Here is a 19,651-nt window from a genome sequence, read left to right as displayed (position 1 = left end):
TTATTCGCACAGGGACAAATGAGGTTCAATCGATAATCAATCAATCAATATCTTCCCATAATTTAGTTGAGAAAGGGCAATACCAAAATACAAAATAAATGAAAAACATCGTTCACAGAAAGAGCAGTTTAAATATATGTCTTTATGAAATCGTTGTAAAAAACTTTAGATGGGTAAATTATGTGAATCATCTTAAAAGATACTTCTTTAACCTTATTATTGATTATATATCTAGCAGGTTAATTCCAGATCTTTTTCCAGTTACGGTTATTAATAAGGTTATTCCAATAGGTTGTTACATCTGGAGTTGACACGACTTCTTTTCTGAATATAACAACATATTGCCGAAAAGACTCCACGGCGGCCATCTTGTTCCGACGGCTAACCAGGAAGTGTCCGATCTAGCCGCTGTACTTCTAGGGTCAACTCTTTCACTCAAACTACCTTCAAAGAGCGGTAAGAGCTAACGTTAGCGTCCTCCCAGTTTTATATGTGTCGTTTAAATGCTTTCAGGGGTTTTATAATATTACCATGCATAACATTAATACATGGCAGATATATGTAAACAATGCACGAAAAGTCTTGGATCCTCTTTGAATGGCAGCCAGCGCTAACCACTAACGTTAGCTAGCAAGCTAACGAGCTAACTAGCTAACGTTAGCTAGCGAGCTAACTAGCTAACCCGCTCGCTAGCCTGGTTCTTTATTATTAGCATAAGCTACGTGCACCTACATTTAACCAAAGGAGTTAGCATTTTCTGTAGGCGATTGCAGCTCATCAGATATACCAGTTAATAGATTTTATTCTGTCAACTGGTGGCCGGATGCGCGTAGTTTCTCATTGGTGCTAGTTAGCTTAGCTAGCGGCCTTAAAGGCAGCAACGTCTCGTTAGCCGAGATGAGCCGAAAGTTCAGTGTTTGCTTTGGGGGGAAACTGGGCTATAACTCATTGGCTATATGGTGTTTATGTTTCCATAAATAATGGGTTTACTGTTACTTCAGCCTCACTAGTGGGGTCATTATTTTTTCTATATCATCTGTTAAACATAACTGGTTGGTTATAATTGTGTTACATGTGCCCAGACGCTATTTACACGTGATATATAACTTCACTTTAACCCAGCGGTTCCCAAACATTTTTAGCCGTGCACCCCCTTCTATGTCCCCACCAGATTGACGCACCCCCAATCCCCCACACCTTCAAAAAAAACAAAATGCAATAAGATTTTTTTATAGCCATATTAAAGGAGGCATGTTTAATCATGCTCAAATGTCCAGAACACACATATAATAAAATAATCACCACTTTTCAGAGGAAATGGAAGAAGATAACTTCTTCTACGCTTCATTATAAGATGAAGTGCATTTTGAAATTGACCAAAAATACATGTAAAAATGACAGAAAAAGACACTAAACAACCAAAAATAGATGCAAAAATGACCAAAGATGACACAAAATGATCAAAATAGACACAAATTGACCAAACAACCAAAAAATAGATGCAAAATGACCAAAATAGATGCAAAAATGAACAAAAAATGACACAAAATTGAATAGCCTGTATTTATTAATTAATTAATAACATGTCTTTATTGTGTGGGGGGAAAAAATGTAATTATCAGACCGCCATTACATTTTTCATCTCGTGCACCCCCTAGCAGCAGCTCACGCACCCCCAGGGGTCCACGCACCACACTTTGGGAATCCCTGCTTTAACCCTATAAAGCCAAATGTATCATATTTGATTCACAAGTTTTTGAGACCTCTACATCATCAGGTATTAATGACGACTAATTTGAAAATTTGTCAATTGTCATTTTTTGTGCATTTCATACATTATGCCTTAAATATAGCAACAAAGTATTTTTCTTATTTAGGTAAACTAAGTAAAGGTTTAACTGACATAATTAGGTTTATTTAGAGTAAAATTGAGAAATATCTCCAACAATTCAAAGAAATACATCATTTATTTTGGTGTGTATTTTTAGATGGCAATCTGCTGGTTCCACCGGTGGATCCATCAGTGCTGCATGAAAAATTCATATCAGCAGATGTTTGATGTTGTATTATATGGAAAAAAAATATTTTGTATGTTTAAGAAAAATGTTAAAATGAAAATCAAAGTTTGAATTGGTTAAAAATATTAGGTTTTATATGTGTTTGTTAGTTCAAGAAAAACAAACTGTGAGCAACACATTTTACAAAAAGACCTGATGTATCAAATATGATACAAATTAGAATTCATACATGCAAAATCATATATATATATATATATATATTTAAAATTTGTCAGCAGGTTCAATAAACACTCCAGTTTTAAAAAAAAAACAGAAATTTCTGCCAATTGTTTCATGGTTCAGGCTTTATAGGGTTAAAGTTGTTTTTGTTTCTGCCTTTTTCTTTCATTGAATCCAGGAAAGTTGTTGTGAGTGCCTGTTGAGACCGCCGAGTATATCAGGATGGACTCAGAGATCTTGAACATAGAGGAGATAGTAATGGGACGGGGATTACCAGATCCACCGCCAGAAGTTCCCCCCGAAAAACCAGCAGAACCATACAAACCCAAAACAATGAATGGACCTCCTCCGCCCACTGTTCAATCCTGTAAGTAACACAACTTTAACTGAGTTTACTGAAAGCAACTCAAAGATCAACTGTGTTATTGTGTTGTATTTATAATCCCCCTCTGTCCTTCCAGACCAGCATGAAAACCTGCAGTGTTTCCAGTGTTTCATCACGTTCTGCAGTGCCAAAGCCAAGGAAAGGCATATGAAGAAGAGCCACCGGGAAGAGTACAAGCAGCAGCTGCAGCAGGTACGCTTCACAATATCACTTCATTAAGACAGTGGAAATGGTAACAGTTTATGTCACGTCAATTCTGGTTATATATACACTACTGGTCAAAAGTTTTAGAACACACCAACTTTTCCAGAATTGAATTGAAAATGATGCAGTTTAATGTCTCAGTGTACTCTGAAATTAATGCACATTTGCAACACTTAAAATTCTTTATTGAGCATGATAGTGTTTTGAAAGTAAAAAAAAAGATTCAAAATCACATTTTATGTTGGACGAAAGGACTAAAAAAAGACACAAAATGACCAAAAAAAGACAAAATGACAAAAAAAAGACACAAAATGACTTACAAAGACATGAAAAGAATTCTAAAATGGACAAAATAGTTATTATTTTCCAGTTTTGGTTAAGCTTACCTTTTTTTATTTACCTCTGGCAGTTCACCACTTACCTTTGTACCCTTTCAAGCTGTTCATTTGACTTGAACTGCTTGAATTTCAATAAAAAACTGGAAAAATTGGGGTGTTCTAAAACTTTTGACCGGTAGTGTGTATATATATATATATATAAACATAACATTATAAACACACACACACACAGAAACCCTTCTTGTTGATACTGAGTTGTATGATTTTTATGTTGCAGTTCATTTTCTCCCCGTTCCTATTTTCCATATGTGAAAGTACTAAACTAGTTAATGAAGCATTCTGCTTTTGTCTCCCACTATTTTCCAGAAATTTCCCCACACTACATTAAACATTCAATCTGTCATATTTTATCATCTTTTATCCATTATCACTGTTAAATTGAAGGCAAGGGGAAAAATGATGGTAACAAAGAGCTGATGCATTCACAGTGAGTTAGTTTGTTAAATTAGGATTTATTTATATATTTCTTTAAATACATAAAAGTATTGAGCTTCATGTTGCTTTTAGTGTTTAACATAATTCACACTGAATATACATCTTATACAAGTTATCCACTGTAACTTCTTTAGTTGTCAGTAACCCAAAAAAACATTTTTGGGTTACACATCACTTGTTCTTGATGAATACAGTGACTCTGATAACTTGGGTTTAACATTGTACAACAATTCGTCTTGAATTATTTTAACCTTTGTCTGTCTTTTTCATTTCTTCATAGGGGAACACATTGTTCACGTGCTATGTGTGTGACCGTACATTTCTGTCATCTGAGGAATTGACACAACACCAGCCAACACACAGCAAGGACGACAAGCCCTTCAAATGCGTTCACTGCAAGGACAGCTTTAAAACATTCTCTGAAGTGAGTATAATGTTGATGTTTGAAAGTAACAAGTGTCCCTGGCAGTATTAAAACTAAATAACACCATAAGTGCCAAAAACATATCCAATTCCTCATAGGGGTGTGCCATATCGTATCGTTCACGATAATCTCGGTATATTTTTTTTTATGGTTAAAAAAATGCATATCATGATATTTGCAACATTCCTACTTCTTGATGTAGTTGTTAAAGTTGTTTTAATCACAAAAAGCTACTTACTCTGTCGCTAAACACATGCAGCTTTCAAAATAAGAGCACAGTGTGTTAAGAGAATCCACCACAGAATTTACAAGAAGACTGTCAAAATAAGATGCCTTAAATAAAACATACAGGAACCTTTATTCTCCTTTACAAAATTTCATTAAAATATGCCCCCAGAACCCCTAAATAGTTATTTTTATTATTTGCTCATACTCAAGAATAAAAATGTTTGTATTTTGCAACTGTTGAGATTTGCACTTCAAACTACATTTTAGATTTTTTATTTATACAGACTAAAAAAAGTTAACTTTTAAAGTATTTCCTAATATCGTCAAGAATATCGTTATATCACAAAAATAGCCTGCAATATCGTGATATTCTTTTAGGGCCATATCGCCCAGCCCTAATTCCTCATCGTGGTTTATACTAATTGATTCTGATTATTTTTTTTACTTCCTACCATTTACAGTTGACAGCCCATAGAAGACAGGTGTGTCCAGAGAAACAGTTGGTGTGTAAAGATTGCAATGAAACCTTCCGGAGTGCCGGTCTGTTGCGGACTCACCGCCTGACCCAGCACCCCCGCCCAGAAGTAGTAGAGACTGCAGAACAGCCGGAGGACCCTACGAAAACCCACCGCTGTAAGAAGTGCGGTCAGGGCTTCGAGGCAGAGCCGGAGCTGACGGCACACCTGGACAAGTCCCCTGAATGTCAGCAATGCAACGGCAGCGCTTCGGCAGTCAAGAAACGCGGGCGTCCGTCCAAAGTTGAAGAACCAGCAGCCGCTGAAAAAAAGGGAAAGCGGAAAAAGAAGGATGAGGCTGAAGCGCCTGAGGAGGAAGGGAAGGCCGGCGCGCCTGAGGCAGACGCTCCTCCAGCAGAGGAGAAAGGAAAAGCAGTCGCAGCAAAGCGAGGCCGTCCTTCCAAAGCAGCAGCAAAGTCAGAAACGGAGGATGCAAAGAGTCCCGAGGATGCTCAAGCAAAGGAGAAGAAACCGAAAGCAGATGCTGCAGCTGCTGCTGCTGCTGCTCCTCCTCCGGCCCGTCAGGTCCCCTGTCCGGAGTGCGACCTCTTGTTCCCCGGCTTGATTCAGCTCCGCGCTCACAAGAAGGAGAAACACACCCCACGGAAAGCCCACCCCTGCGAAGAATGTGAAGAGAGCTTCGCCCGTCCCGAGCAGCTGGACGCCCACATGTCCCGGGCTCATGCCGTGGGCCGCTTCGCCTGTCCCACCTGCGGGAAGAGCTTCGGCCGTGAGCGCACCTTGAAAGCTCACCAGAAAAGCCACCCGGAGGAAAAGCCTGAAAGTGCAAAAAGATAATTGAGACATGGGGACATTGCAGAAAGTGTATGGTTTTTTTTGAAGATTTTAGTCAGAAATTGTCCTTTTTTTTCTCTTTTAACATTCGAGATCTGGTGCTCCAGATGGTTTCATATGAGTTTGGAATGGATTTGAGAATGATGTTTTAGCAAGTTTTTTGGATTTGAAGTTGAGTTTTTATCATGAGCTGTTTAAAATGTTTGGACAATAAGACACATCTCCTAAATTGACTAACCAAATGTTAAATGCACCCGATCCACCCTTTGCCACAAAACATAGTTTATTTGTAAAAAACAAACTGTTTTGATTAACTTTTTAAATGATTTGTTTCAGTTTTTTTAAAGTGTGAAATGCGTGTGGTGTGATTTATTACTTGGTGTCTTGAGTTGTTAAACTCACTGTGGTTAAAAAAAAGTTTTTTTTTAATGTTTTTTCCTCTTGTTTTTCCTCCAAAACAAATTGGGTCAGTACATATTTTGAAGCAAATTAGATGCCTAGTAGAGATACTATGTTTGAATGTTTAGACAGTTTGTCAAGCAAAATGTGTTATGTACAGCTTATGGTTCATATTGTGCATTTTTACTCTTAATATTTTGATTATGTTCCTTTCTAAATTAAGTCTTATTGAGGAAGAATTTTAAAAAATCATGATTATGTTCTGCTAAAAACAAATATTTTGGCTTTGTGCTCCAGATTCAATGTGGAGTGTTGGCATGTGGGCAGAAATGATCCACTATAATAATGATTTGTCAAAGGTAAAAACCAATTCTCCTTTTTAATCTTTCACTTATTAGAATAATATTTCATGTCTTAGACATTTCTTAAATGGAACTCATGACTCTTTAATGCCTTAGGGTCCCATAAGGAACTGTGTATATCATGTTTTTTCACTGATTGGATTGTTCTCCCCACTGCAATGTGTCTGGACACTGCAAAAATGTAATAAAACATGCTATCCCAAGGGAGGCTGCTGACGAAATCATCGACTCGCCTTTTGTCTTTCTTCTCACTTCTAATGCTGGAACATGACATTGAGATGCTAGCATTGCTCAGAGAGAAGCTGTGATTGGGTTGAGGTGTATCTTTACCACAGAACAGCCACAATAATTATTTAATTACTTTGCAAATGAAAAATTTAACCCGCTTACTGTGCAGATCAGTTCAGATGACATTAATATAAAGCAAATAAAATGGATTCACATGAGCAAACCACAGTAAAACTAACTAGTCAGTAGCAATAATCAAATTTTATAACGCTATAATGATACACTACGTACTTTTAGATATAATAGTTTCATAGTAATAACGGAAAGCACAAAAATTGCTTGCAAAGTTGACATAAAAATAAAATATATCAGCCTAGAGGTTAAGAATCAAGCTTGTAACCAGAGGGTTGTCAGTTCAAATCCCATGACTGGCATGAAGTGCAAAGGTTAAATGCAAAGATTGAGTTTCCCCATTGTGGGATTAATAAGGTAATCTTTCTTAATGAGATTTAAATAGTTCCCACTGAATTGTAGCGACGTAGAAGTATAAAACAACAAAAAAGGACCCAGGCATGGGCAGATCATGCCGCAATAGACTCCAGAACACAGACATACATTTAACTTGTATATTTTTAAATATTTGACACTATTTTCAAAAAATCTGTTTTCACTTTGATATTAAAGGGGTTTTTTTGTGTGCAAATTCTTCAAAAGGCCAAATTGTATTGATCATGATTTAACCCTTTATCAGGCAAAGAACTGTATTTGGTAACTTTAGGTAATATTTTGAGAAGAAAGTATCAAATTTACTAGATAAAAGTGGCAAATCTACAAGGAAAAAAGTTGCAGATTTACGAGAAAAAAAGTGAAAAAAAACAACTTTTTTCTCCCAGATTCACCACTTTAAATCGCATAAATCTACGCATTTTTTTCTCGTAGATTTGACACTTTAACCCTTAATAGGACACTCATTGAAATATTTGCAAATTCCAAATTTCAACCCTAGAGAATATTGGAGGGGATTACATACAGCCAGAATGTGTAAAAAAAACCATACGAAAATATTTTGAGAAAGAAGTTCACGAGATTAAAGTGGCAAATCTACGAGAAAAAAATGTGCAGATTTATGAGATTTAAATTGGTGAATCTACGAGAAAAAAGTGGTAAATCTCGTCGTAAATCTGACTTTTTTCACGCAGATTTGCCACTTTAAATCTCTTAAATCTGCGACTTTTTTTCTTGTAGATTTGCCACTTTAATCTAGTAAATTTGCAACTTTTTTCTCTAAATATTAATTTTTATTACAAGTCACTGAAGAATAACTGGAGGTCAAGGTCAATTGGAGGTCTAGGTCAATAAAGTTAATATTATTATATTATTATCATACTGATTGGTAGCCTGATCTTTGCCGATTAGCTGGAAGAAGTCCATGTGGTTCTACGACCTCACAGAGAGACACGGGGACCCTATTTTGGATATCCGCTGAAGTTACCAAATATGGTTCTTCGCCTGATAAAGGGTTAACCTTAAAAGGATACAACTCACTCTGTTTATATTATGCTCCCAAATGCTTCTAATATCTGACAAATCCCAAAGCCCTACAGCAAGTTATTAAACCTTACAAGGAGTCTCTGGCTTGAAGCTGACTGTTACACACCCAGAAGGTCAGAATGGACCTTTAAACTTAAAGCAAAAGACTTAAAGATTAAAAGTAACAATAAAATATACCACTTGTAACATTAAATATACTACAATGATTTCATTGTCATTGTGATATGTTTGAAATATATTGATTAACCCTTTATCAGGCAAAGAACTATATTTGGTAACTTCAGGTAATATTTTGAGAAAAATGTTGCAAATTTACTAGATTAAAGTGTCAAATCTACAAGAAAAAAAGTTGCAGATTTAAGAGATTTAAAGTGGCAAATCTGCGCAAAAAAAGTTGCAGATTTACAAGAAAAAAGTGGGGGAAAAAGCAACTTTTTTCTCCCAGATTCACCACTTTAAATCTCATAAATCTGCACACTTTTTTCTCATAGATTTGCCACTTTAATCTTGTAAACTTTTTTCTCAAAATATTTTTTTCGCATGTTTTTTTTTTTTTTTTTTTTTACACATTCTGGCTGTATGTAATATCCTCCAATATTCTCCAGGGTTAAAATTTGGAATTTGCAAGTATTTCAATGAGTGTCCTATTAAGGGTTAAATTGGTGAATCTGGGAGAAAAAAGTTGCTTTTTTCCCACTTTTTTCTTGTAAATCTGCAACTTTTTTTCTTGTAGATTTGCCACTTTAATCTAGTAAATTCTAGTTAATAAGTTTACGAGATTTAAGTGGCAAATCTACGAGAAAAAATATTGTAAGTTGCTTTGAACAAAAGCGTCTGCAGAATGACATGTAATGTAAATTTATGAGATTTAAAGTGATGAATCTGGGAGAAAAAAAGTTGTTTTTTCCCACTTTTTTCTCGTAAATCTGCAACTTTTTTCGCGCAGATTTGCCACTTTAAATCTCTTAAATCTGCGACTTTTTTCTTGTAAATTTCCCACTTTAATCTAGTAAATTTGCACCTTTTTTCTCAAAATATTACCTGAAGTTACCAAATACAGTTCTTCACCTGATAAAGGGTTAAGGATAAATGGTCTGGGTTCTTATCATAGGTTCTTATGGGTTAAATACTTCTTCTTCCACCTTTGCAGCTCATGTTATGTCCATAGACTGTATAAAATATTATTATATTATTATTATGTCGTGTAATAACGCTCCAGGACACTAGGTGTGCTCGAGCGCCCTCACGAGTCCACTCTTTGTGGTGCTTCATTTGTTTTCCTCATTTTTTTAGATCTCCTTTATGAACGGGTTATGGGAGTTTGTGGACAGCTAATCGGCTAATTTGTTGTGGCTCTATTTATCACATGCTGGCGACTATTTTCTATTTTCTCTTCGTACACAATTCCCTTTTCCTTTCCTCTTGGAGCTGAATCCAACACCGAGGGACTCTTGTCTTGTTGTGTGGTATAATAGTCCACGCTGTGCCATCACCAGTTCCTCCTCCCAGGTGAGCGCGAGCGAGTTGCCCATTAGTGGACGAAGGTGCGTCATAAATGGGAAATGTGTTGGGTAAGCTCGATAGAAGATAAGAAAGAAGAAACAGAGGAATAACCACAGATGTAGTCGCTCCACAGGTAAGAGGGATAAGACAATGTTACCTTTATATTAAATGCACTAATTAGCAAACATTTAAACTTTAACCCACAACTCTCTGTGTGTGTTAATGCTCATTAAACACCTGGATATCTCTGTTTCAGCCCGCAGCCATGTCCATTGAATACACCATTGACATCCAGCTGACAGAGTTGGGATATTCAGACCTCCTGCAGCCGCAGGAGAGCTCAGGTCGAGGCCAGCAGCCAGTGGAGGGGAAAGAAGCTGGTGCAAAACAAACCTCAGATACTGAACAACAACAACAACAACAACAACATGGTGCACAAAGTCTCCAAGAGGAAGAAGCTGTGAAAGGCAGAGGGAGTGTCCCCACAGTGTCTGCTGGACAGGACAGCAGCAGAGAGGATGGTGATTCAGCAGAGATGCAGCAGGATGTGGAGGATGACTCAGATGACAGTGAGGTTTCAGAGACGTTTGAGGAAGAAGAGATCGATGAGGAAGATGACGACGATGAGGGGGAGGATGGGATAAACAATGGTATGACACTTTTACTCTCATAAACACTCATTTGACATACTTTGAAATATTTCCTTATTGTCAACAAGTCTCACAAAAACACCAAACCAACATTAAATTAATCTTAGTAATAAGTATTGTCATTAAGCCGAAGCCTATTGTAGTTTCTCTTTGCCATAGACTTCTGCTTCAGTTCATTAATTACTAAAAACACTCAAAGAAACCAAGTTGTGGCTCTGGGTGCCATGTTTTTATTAGTACAATGTTGTCTGTGACCCCTGCTCACTGAACACAATCTCACAGTTCAGATCATACAAACTCAGTTGATATTTGGACAAATAATGAAGCAGACAACAACTAAAACATCTCTCTGTCTGTGCATTTATATATATATATATTTATATTTTATTGTTACTTTTAATCTAAGTGTTTTGCTATCAGTTTAAAGGTCCATTCTGACCTCCTGAGTGTGTAACAGTCAGCTTCAAGCCAGAGACTCCTTGGAAAGTAACAAGTTGCTACTTTGGGATTTGTCAGAAAAGACACAAAATTACCCAAAAAAGAATCAAAATGACACAAAATGACAAAAAATGACCACAAAAAGACACAAATTTACCAAAAAAAGACACAAAATGACAAAAAAAGGGGGGAAAATGACCAAAAAAGACACAAATTGACCACAAAATAATCAAAAAAGACACAAAATTACCAAATAAACAAAACACAAAATTACCAAAAAGACATTAAATGACCAAAAAGACTAAAACACATGAACACTTTAACACAGTGGAGACAGAGCTGACTTCCAAAATGACTTGGACACCCCCAGGAATCATCTCGCGACCCCAATTGGGGTCCCGACCCCAAGGTTGAGAATAGCTCTAGAGCACCAAATGTGTATTAATCCACTGCTGAAAATAGTCCCCAGCAAATGTGTTGTTTGCTGCTGTTGAAGTAATGTTTGTTAAAACTACCGTGCCTAGCTTTATCAGGCCGTAGTCTAATCTGATTTTAGATCAGAGGAGAGGCATTTATCACCTCTGCTGTTCTAAAATCCTTGTATACCACAGTCATAAGTGGCTTATTGCTTTTAAAAAATGGTTACTTAATGCCTTAATGTTTCATACAAGAAAGCCACAGCAAGGACAAAAAAATGCAATAATTACTTAATGCCAGAAAACCCCAATTCTTTTACGGATCAACAGCATTTTTCAAGGACATTTTGCAGGAAGGTTGCCAAGCATTGCACATGCAAAGCATGCAGTCAGGCTGGTCCAGCAGTGGTTAGTGTTGATGTCTCCATACAAATCTGTGACAACATGGACCCTTTTATACCTAACATTAACCCATTGAGGCCTAAAACGCCTGTAAAACCTCTGGGCGATTTTAAAATAAGCCCCTAAAACCTGAAGTTTTTCTGGAAATTCAACAGAAGTGTCAACGCTTCTACTAAATAATAGATTTTTCAGCCTCTGTAGCAGATAGAAATGAAATTCTATTCAAGAAATTCAAGTATTTGAGAGCTTATACAAATACTACAAAACGAGGTATCCGCTATCCAGGCTTCAATGGGTTAGGAGAAAGTTAAAAAGTTGCAATTTTGCAGTTACATTCCAACCACATATTTAGCTGAATTTTATTGAAATGTATTATTATTCTATTATAGAGACAGAGTCTGAAAACCACGCCCACCAGAGGGGAAAAACCTTTGGTGACACAATATGCAACCAAGGGCTAAAAGGTTACAAAATGCTCTTATCAAGCTAAAATACAAGCAATTTTTTTTTGTAACTTTATTTTTATTCAACAAGAAAAAACATGGTACAAAACATTCCTTGACAACAGCACAGAGTACACATGGCAGTGCGAAAAAACTAAACAAAGACAGAAGACATACTGGGTTACAGCAAGCTGAATAATAATAAATACAGTAAAATTAAATAAATAAATGAAAGAATAATGGACAATCAGGACAGTACAGCACAGTTCAGCTAGAGAAATATCTTGCAATAGGTAGCCACCTCCTCTTAAAGATATAATACAAGCATTTAAATATTGAAAATATATATCTTTTTTTTACAGTGTAGCTCAGTTACTTGATGAGTAACCAAATCATACTGTAATAAAAGTTATATTGCTAGCTAAAACATTGATAGGCAAAATAGGCTACAATTAAACACTTACAAGCTAGTTTATGTTACATCAGTGACTAAAGATCATTGATGTGGTTTGTCCAGGTTGGATAGAGATAAAAGTTTGGGGGAGCAACGACTGGTATTTCTCCAATAAAGTGACAGTCACAGGCTTCTTTCTTTGCTGACATTTTTGCATTTATTAAATGACAGTATATTATATTGATTGGTACAATAATACTGGTGTACTGCTGTGTGTTTAAAGGGTATTTTACATCTGCTTTGAAAGTGGTTCAGCCAATTACCTTTAGATAGATAGATAGATAGATAGATAGATTACTTTATTCATCCCAGAAGGGAAATTCGGTTGTCACAGCAGTCCGGTATTCAAGTACAATAAAATACAATAAAATACAATACATTTTACATTTACATTTAGTCATTTAGCAGACGATTTTATCCAAAGCGACTTACAGGAAGAGTAAAAGTAGAATAAAATAGAATAGAATAGAATAGAATAGAATAAAATACTGAGGTAGCATAAAGAAAAACAACAATAGAAAAAAACACAGAATAGAACAAGGACACTTAAGAAGTTAAAAAAAAGCAGATCAGTTGGTAGGTTGGCAAGATGATGGTAATTATAATTATACTGATGATATGATGCAACAATGCTATAGTGACTAGACGGTATATAATTGTAATAATAGTACAGTATATAATATATAATATAATATGTAATAATAAATAGTAACAATATAAAATACAATGAAATAAATAAAATAATTATAAATAAAATAATATGATATATAATATATAATAATAGTAATAATAATAATAATAAATAAGGCCGTTTAACACAGATATAAGGTGGTATCAAATGTACTCTTGTATGTCAGTCAGTCCATATTAAATCAGTTTTTCTCCTGCTTGCTGAATGTGCATCTTCAGCCCAACTTTAATTTTTTAATTTTTTATTTTATCTTTATTGAGGCCAACAGGTTACATACAACATAGGATATTTTCCCTTCTTAAAAAAACAAAACATAATTTCTCTTATATGTACAGGTTCCTGATACATAGGAAAAGCAAAGAAAGGAAAACAAAACTAAATCATAGAAAAGATAACCATCAGGATTTTCATTCTGTCTCCATAGATATACATCAACATCAGTTTTCTTCCCAGGCCCAATTTTTTAAAATTTTTATGTATTAACATTATGAACAGTTCGAACATAAGAGGGAGTTTCACTTTAATTCTCTGAAAGAAAATAAATAAAGAAAAAGGGACATGCATACACATAGATAATTACAACAAGACAAAAACAAAAAATACTCTGAAAAAAAAATCTGATCTTAAGCCTATATGATCAACATACCCAGTCCATTTAGACCATATTCTAGAAAATTTGTCAGTCTGGATTCTGAGGGAGTAGGATAACTTTTCCATTGTATATATAGCCCAACTTTAATTTTCTTTTAATTCCTTCCTTTCCCACAGAGTCGAGTCTTTCAGGCGACTACCCCTGCAGCGTCTGTGATCTCCAGCTGCCGTCTAAGTTCAAGCTGCAGGACCACATGAACCTGCACACCGGAGCACGGCCGTACTGCTGCGCCGAATGTGGAAAGCGATTCTGCCAGATTTACAACTACCGCGTCCACCTGCGTACCCACGCTCAGAGCCAAGTGGACCGGCCCACATGCCGGATATGTCTGAGAACGTTTGCGTCACAGGAAGATTTAACAATTCACCTTTCAAGGACTCATTTTGAGAACGAATTCTACGAGTGTGACCTGTGCAAACGTGTGTTCGCCTCCCTGAAGGAGTGTGAATATCACGTTCAGTTGCACAAATGTAAACGAGATGTCGTGTGTGAGGTATGCGGCCGCAGCTTCTCCTCTCAGAAATCTCTCACCCGCCATCGGAAGAAGACGTGCCGTCGGATTTTTAAATGCACGGACTGCTCAAAGACCTTTATTAATAAGAACGGTCTCCTGAAACACAGCTTCTCCCATCTGGGTTTGTTGCCTTACACCTGCGTACGATGCCGCTGCCACTTCCGCCTGGCCAAGCTCTACCGCCTGCACAAGTGTGAACCTGAACGCATCCACTGCGTGGCGTGTCTCAGAGAGTTCCTCAGCGAGCAGGACTTCCAGCAGCACAAAAAGGACACCGGTTGCTGGGGCAACCAGGAGCCTAAAGGGGACGAGATCAGATGTTTGGAGTGCGGGCAGAGATTCGACACGACCGAAGAGCTGAAGAAACACGCCGGGGCTCACCAGAGGGTGCTGAAATGTGCAGAATGTGGGAAAGGTTTCCGCTCAGCCTTGCTGTTAATGTCCCACATGGGCGGCCATGCTGGAAAGTCTCCCTGCCTGTGTCAGAGCTGTGGACTGGGCTTCCCCCACCAGCAGAACTACGACAGCCACCGCAAGACCTGCGGACAGACACCCAAACCGCCTGTGGTGAGTGTGTGCCGTTATGCTGATGTACAGTACAGGCGAAAAAAGTTTGGACACACACCTTCTCATTCAATGCGTTTTCTTTATTTTCATGACTATTTACATTGTAGATTCTCACTGAAGGCATCAAAACTATGAATGAACACATATGGAATTATGTTCTTAACAAAAAAAGTGTGAAATAACTGAAAACATGTCTTGTATTTTAGATTCCTCAAAGTAACCACCCTTTGCTTACTAGAATATAAGACATGTTTTCAGTTATTTCACACTTTTTTGTTAAGTACATAATTCCACATGTGTTCATTAATAGTTTTGATGAATCTACAATGTCAATAGTCATGAAAATAAAGGAAACACATTGAATTTGAAGGTGTGTGTCCAAACTTTTGGCCTTTACTGTATATACACTACTGGTCAAAAGTTTTTGAACGCTCCAACTTTTCCAGAATTTATAAACAATATAAACAATTGAAGTTAAAAAAGAAATCATAGAATCAGTTTAGAAAGGAAAATGTATTCTAAACTGTTGACTCACGGAAGTATCCACTTTAACAGATAGAACAGCTGAACACACTCAATGGAAATCAAATATTCTTCAGAAAGTTCTTCCCAACTCTGTTGCAGAAGTTCCCTTTAAATGTGGAGCAACTTGTAGGTTGTAAGTGATCAAGAAAAGTTGGGACACCTGTAGGAATTGGTAGCAACTTAGCAACTTTCAAGGCTTGATCAACCTCCGTTGCTGCAGAACTGCTTTAAGTTTTTAACCCACTTCTTGTTCCCTGAAAAAGGCCTTTTTGTATAATTATGAAATGTACATTATTTTTCAGTTTTGGTTAAGCTTACCTTTTTTTATTTACCTCTGGCAGTTCACCACTTACCTTTGGACCCTTTCAAGCTGTTCATTTGACTTGAACTGCTTGAATTTCAATAAAGAAATGGAAAAATTGTGGTGTTCTAAAACTTTTGACCGGTAGTTTATATATTATAAGGGCAGTGCGTAAAAATTAACAGTTCTATAAATGTGTTAGACAGACTATTAGACTTGGTGATCTGTTGAGTCAGCAGTCAGGTGATGGGTGTGGCTCTGTTGGTGCTGTCACCCCACCAACAGTGTCACCAGTGCATCACGGCACCGAGGTGACAAGTCAAACATCCGGAAGTCAGCAAAAACCAGTCAGTCAGTCAAATCTTGATTATTTAAATTTATATGAAAATTAAGTTTTGGCTAGAATATGAAAATGATATATTTGAATTTCTTGAGAACGGTCATGCTTAATTGTGCATGTTGAGCGGGTTTTCGGAAAACATTGCACATTGAACAGCAACATGCCACCAAACAAGTTGTAATGTCGACAATCCTGCTTGCATGGACTCGTCTCAAACATGAACACGCTGCAGGAGAGCAGAGAAAGTTTCCCTTTGAAAGATGAAGTCAAGTCAAGTCAAGTCAAACTTTATTTATAGAGCACATTTAAAACAACCGGGGTTGACCAAAGTGCTGTACAGATATCACAGTTGCAGGTTCCTTAAACCACCAGTTCAGAGGGTAAAACCAGCCAGTTCATGTTGGTAAACTCTGTGTCATGATGTTGGAAGTGTATCTGTTATTTAAGACCAACCTTAAGGAACCTTTAGGTCTCTACAGCCTGTGTTTTTTATCATTTATTGAGCACCTGGGATGTTTGTTGTGTTTCTCATTTTAGAGCAACTCCAAGAAACGCCAAGCCTCAAAGAGCTCCTCCTCCTCCTCGTCTGAGCCAAAAAAGGTAAATGCAAAACCAGACTCATCATCAGAGGCAACAAACAAAGCGGCTGAGCCTGCGGTTTCCTTAAACCAGCCTGCTGAACCAGTGACTGATCCTCCTGGTCCAGAACCAGCAGCAGCAGGAGGCGTTCCTGCTGGCTCCGCTCCATCAGACGGATTATGGAAACTGACGCTCGACAAACGGCCGCCTCCAGGTGTTAAACTGGTCGTGTTTCTTCCTGTCTGTGCAACTCAAAGCAACGGCCTGCCGCTCCCATCTGCCGTCTCTCCAACACTCTCAGCTTCTACTATGCAAGTCCAGCCTCAAGAGACTTTTCCTCCAGTTTTAAAGGAACACCTGGGAGGGAATGCCCCCTTAGACGCCCCTCTGAACCTGGTGACTGGGATCAAACATGATCCAGAGCTGGAAGTGCCTCTGGATTTATCTAAGAAGTGTAACTCGTCTAACTGTAATATTCTTCGTATTAAAAGTGAGCCTGGAGAGTTTGAAATCTCAGAAGAGGCTAATAGCACAGAGAGACCAGAATTTAAAAACGACAGCAGCAAAGCACTTCTTAAAGCAGATCCAGAAGAGACAAATAGATCCATAACAGATCCCATAGATCTCTCCAGTTGTAGTATTAATACGAGATCCTCTGGACTTCTAACAGACATTAAGAGAGAGCCTCAGCCTCCTGATATTGATCCGTTATTAAACAGATCTCGCCAGCTGCCAGAGAGAGAAATTAAGATGGAGGTTGATGTTCCACAGCCTGCTGATGTAGAGAATTAAAGTTAAAGGTGTACTATGCAGATAGTACACTACTGGTCAAAAGTTTTAGAACACACCAACTTTTCCAGAATTTAATTGAAAATGATGCAGTTTAATGTCTCAGTGTACTCTGAAATTAATGCACATTTGCAACATTTAAAATTCTTTATTGAGCATGATAGTGTTTTGAAAGTAAAAAAAAAGATTCAAAATCACATTTTATGTTGGACTAAAGGACTAAAAAAGACACAAAATGACCAAAAAAAGACACAAAATGACAAAAAAAAGACCAAAAGACACAAAATGACTAAAGAAATACATAAAAAGACACAAAATGACCCAAAAAACCCACAAAAAGACCCAAAATGACTAAAAAAAGAAACAAATGACCAGACAAAATGACCAAAAAAGACACAAAATGACTAAAAAAGAAACAAATGAGGAGACAAAATGATAAAACAACACAGAAGAAGACACAAAATGACTAAATAAATATATTAAAAAAAGACACAAAAAAGGACCAAAAAAACCCCACAAAATGACAAAAAAGACACCAAAAGACACAAAATGATCAAAAAAACCCCACAAAATGACAAAAAAGACACCAAAAGACACAAAATGACCAAAAAAAGACACAAAATGACTAAAAAAAGACACAAAATGACTTACAAAGACATGAAAAGAATTCAAAAAATGGACAAAATAGCCCAAGACTCCATAGAGTTAAGTTGTTAACCCATTTCTTGTTCCCTGAAAAAGGCCTACTTGTATAATTCTGAAATGTACATTATTTTTCAGTTTTGGTTAAGCTTACCTTTTTTTATTTACCTCTGGCAGTTCACCACTTACCTTTGTACCCTTTCAAGCTGTTCATTTGACTTGAACTGCTTGAATTTCAATAAAAAACTGGAAAAATTGGGGTGTTCTAAAACTTTTGACTGGTAGTGTATTTAAAAATAATCCCTCTGTCATCACTTAGGACCTGCTCTCTACCTGTTTCTTCTCTTTTACCCTTTTAGCCCAGAACACAGCAGCTCATTTTCAATTCCAGGTTGTCAAATCCTGCAGCTTCGTCACTTCCGTCAGCATCTGATACCAACGCACAAGGCAGCATCCTGCAGGGCTTGTTCAGAGGTGTTGGTGTGTTTATTTTTGCTTTTGTATGTAACGTCTGTGAAAGAAAATAACATTTTATTCATCAGACTCTCAGCTTTGTTTTGGCCAGTGCTGCTCCCTCACTTCATTTACTTTCTGGCTCGCTCGACCACCACTGATCTCTCTCTCTCTCTCTCTAAACTGGCAAAAATGAGATAATAAAATGTTCACATTCCCTATTGTGTCTAAACCCTTCAAAGGATGCGGCTACTGCCAGTGGTGGAAGAAGTATTTAGATCATTTACTTAAGTAAAAGTACTAATACCACAGGGTGAAATTACTCCACTATAAGTAAAAGTCCTGCATTCAAAACTTACTTCAGTAAAAGTACAAAAGTATCAGACTCAAAATGTACTTAAAGTATCAAAAGTAAAAGTACTCATTATGCAGAATGGACCCACTCAGATTGTCCAAACATATTCCAAATACTGTTTATTATTGGATTGATATAATGATGCATTTATGTAAGCAGCATTTCATTTGATCAATATAGGGCTCATTTTAACTACTTAATTTACTGTTTTGAGGTTTAATTAAAAAAACAAAACAAGTTTAATCACTTTAAATGTATTTTTATGTTAAATCTCAACCTGAAAAGTAATTAAAGCTGTCAGCTAAATGATGTGGAGTAAAAAGAACAATATTTGGCTCAAAATGTAGTAAAGTAGAAGTATAAAGTTACATAAAATGGAAATACTCAAGTAAAGTACAAGTACCACAAAATTGTACTTAAGTACAGTACTTGAGTAAATGGACTTAGTTACTTTCCACCACTGCCTACTGCTGTACCTGTAGCCACGGTAACCAAATATGGATGTGTTATTTGTGAGACAGTGGGAACAGTATTCTCTTTAAAATTGTATATATTTCTCTATATCTACCATACTACCCTTTAATTATAAAAAATAACTTTTTCTACATTTTCCACTGTTGAATATATACATTTTTTGGAACCCTTCAACTAATCGAGTGTACTACTTGCAGTTGACTGTAAGTTTTGGCGTAGAAAAAGAGACTTTCTGTATTTTAAACAAAACATTCCAAGCTCTTGCTAATGATGCTCTTTGTTTTATTTTATTTTATTTTATT

At 36.8% G+C, this 19,651-nt stretch overlaps 3 protein-coding genes across 3 annotated transcripts in view; 2 read left to right on the top strand and 1 right to left on the bottom strand.

The window, feature by feature from the left end:
* LOC131975753 (trypsin-3) overlaps nt 1-19,651 on the bottom strand; it is a 641,927-nt gene that overhangs the window by 52,850 nt on the left and 569,426 nt on the right. The gene's annotated exons all lie outside the window — the stretch shown is intronic.
* Nucleotides 340-6,606, top strand: znf576.2 (zinc finger protein 576, tandem duplicate 2). Its single transcript, XM_059338495.1, has 5 exons — nt 340-456; nt 2,416-2,604; nt 2,699-2,814; nt 3,940-4,083; nt 4,773-6,606. Exons 2-5 carry the CDS (start codon nt 2,460-2,462, stop codon nt 5,622-5,624), a joined length of 1,257 nt encoding a protein of 418 aa, XP_059194478.1. The 5' UTR covers nt 340-456; nt 2,416-2,459; the 3' UTR covers nt 5,625-6,606.
* Nucleotides 9,439-17,875, top strand: wu:fe05a04 (oocyte zinc finger protein XlCOF28). Its single transcript, XM_059338470.1, has 4 exons — nt 9,439-9,797; nt 9,921-10,314; nt 13,927-14,891; nt 16,595-17,875. The coding sequence occupies exons 2-4, from the start codon at nt 9,930-9,932 to the stop codon at nt 17,426-17,428; spliced, it is 2,184 nt and encodes a 727-aa protein (XP_059194453.1). The 5' UTR covers nt 9,439-9,797; nt 9,921-9,929; the 3' UTR covers nt 17,429-17,875.

Source organism: Centropristis striata, chromosome 8 (assembly GCF_030273125.1).
Source record: "Centropristis striata isolate RG_2023a ecotype Rhode Island chromosome 8, C.striata_1.0, whole genome shotgun sequence".
Classification (NCBI taxonomy): domain Eukaryota; kingdom Metazoa; phylum Chordata; class Actinopteri; order Perciformes; family Serranidae; genus Centropristis; species Centropristis striata.
Note: the sequence above shows the minus strand (reverse complement) of the source record. Positions and strands in the feature narration are given on the sequence as shown.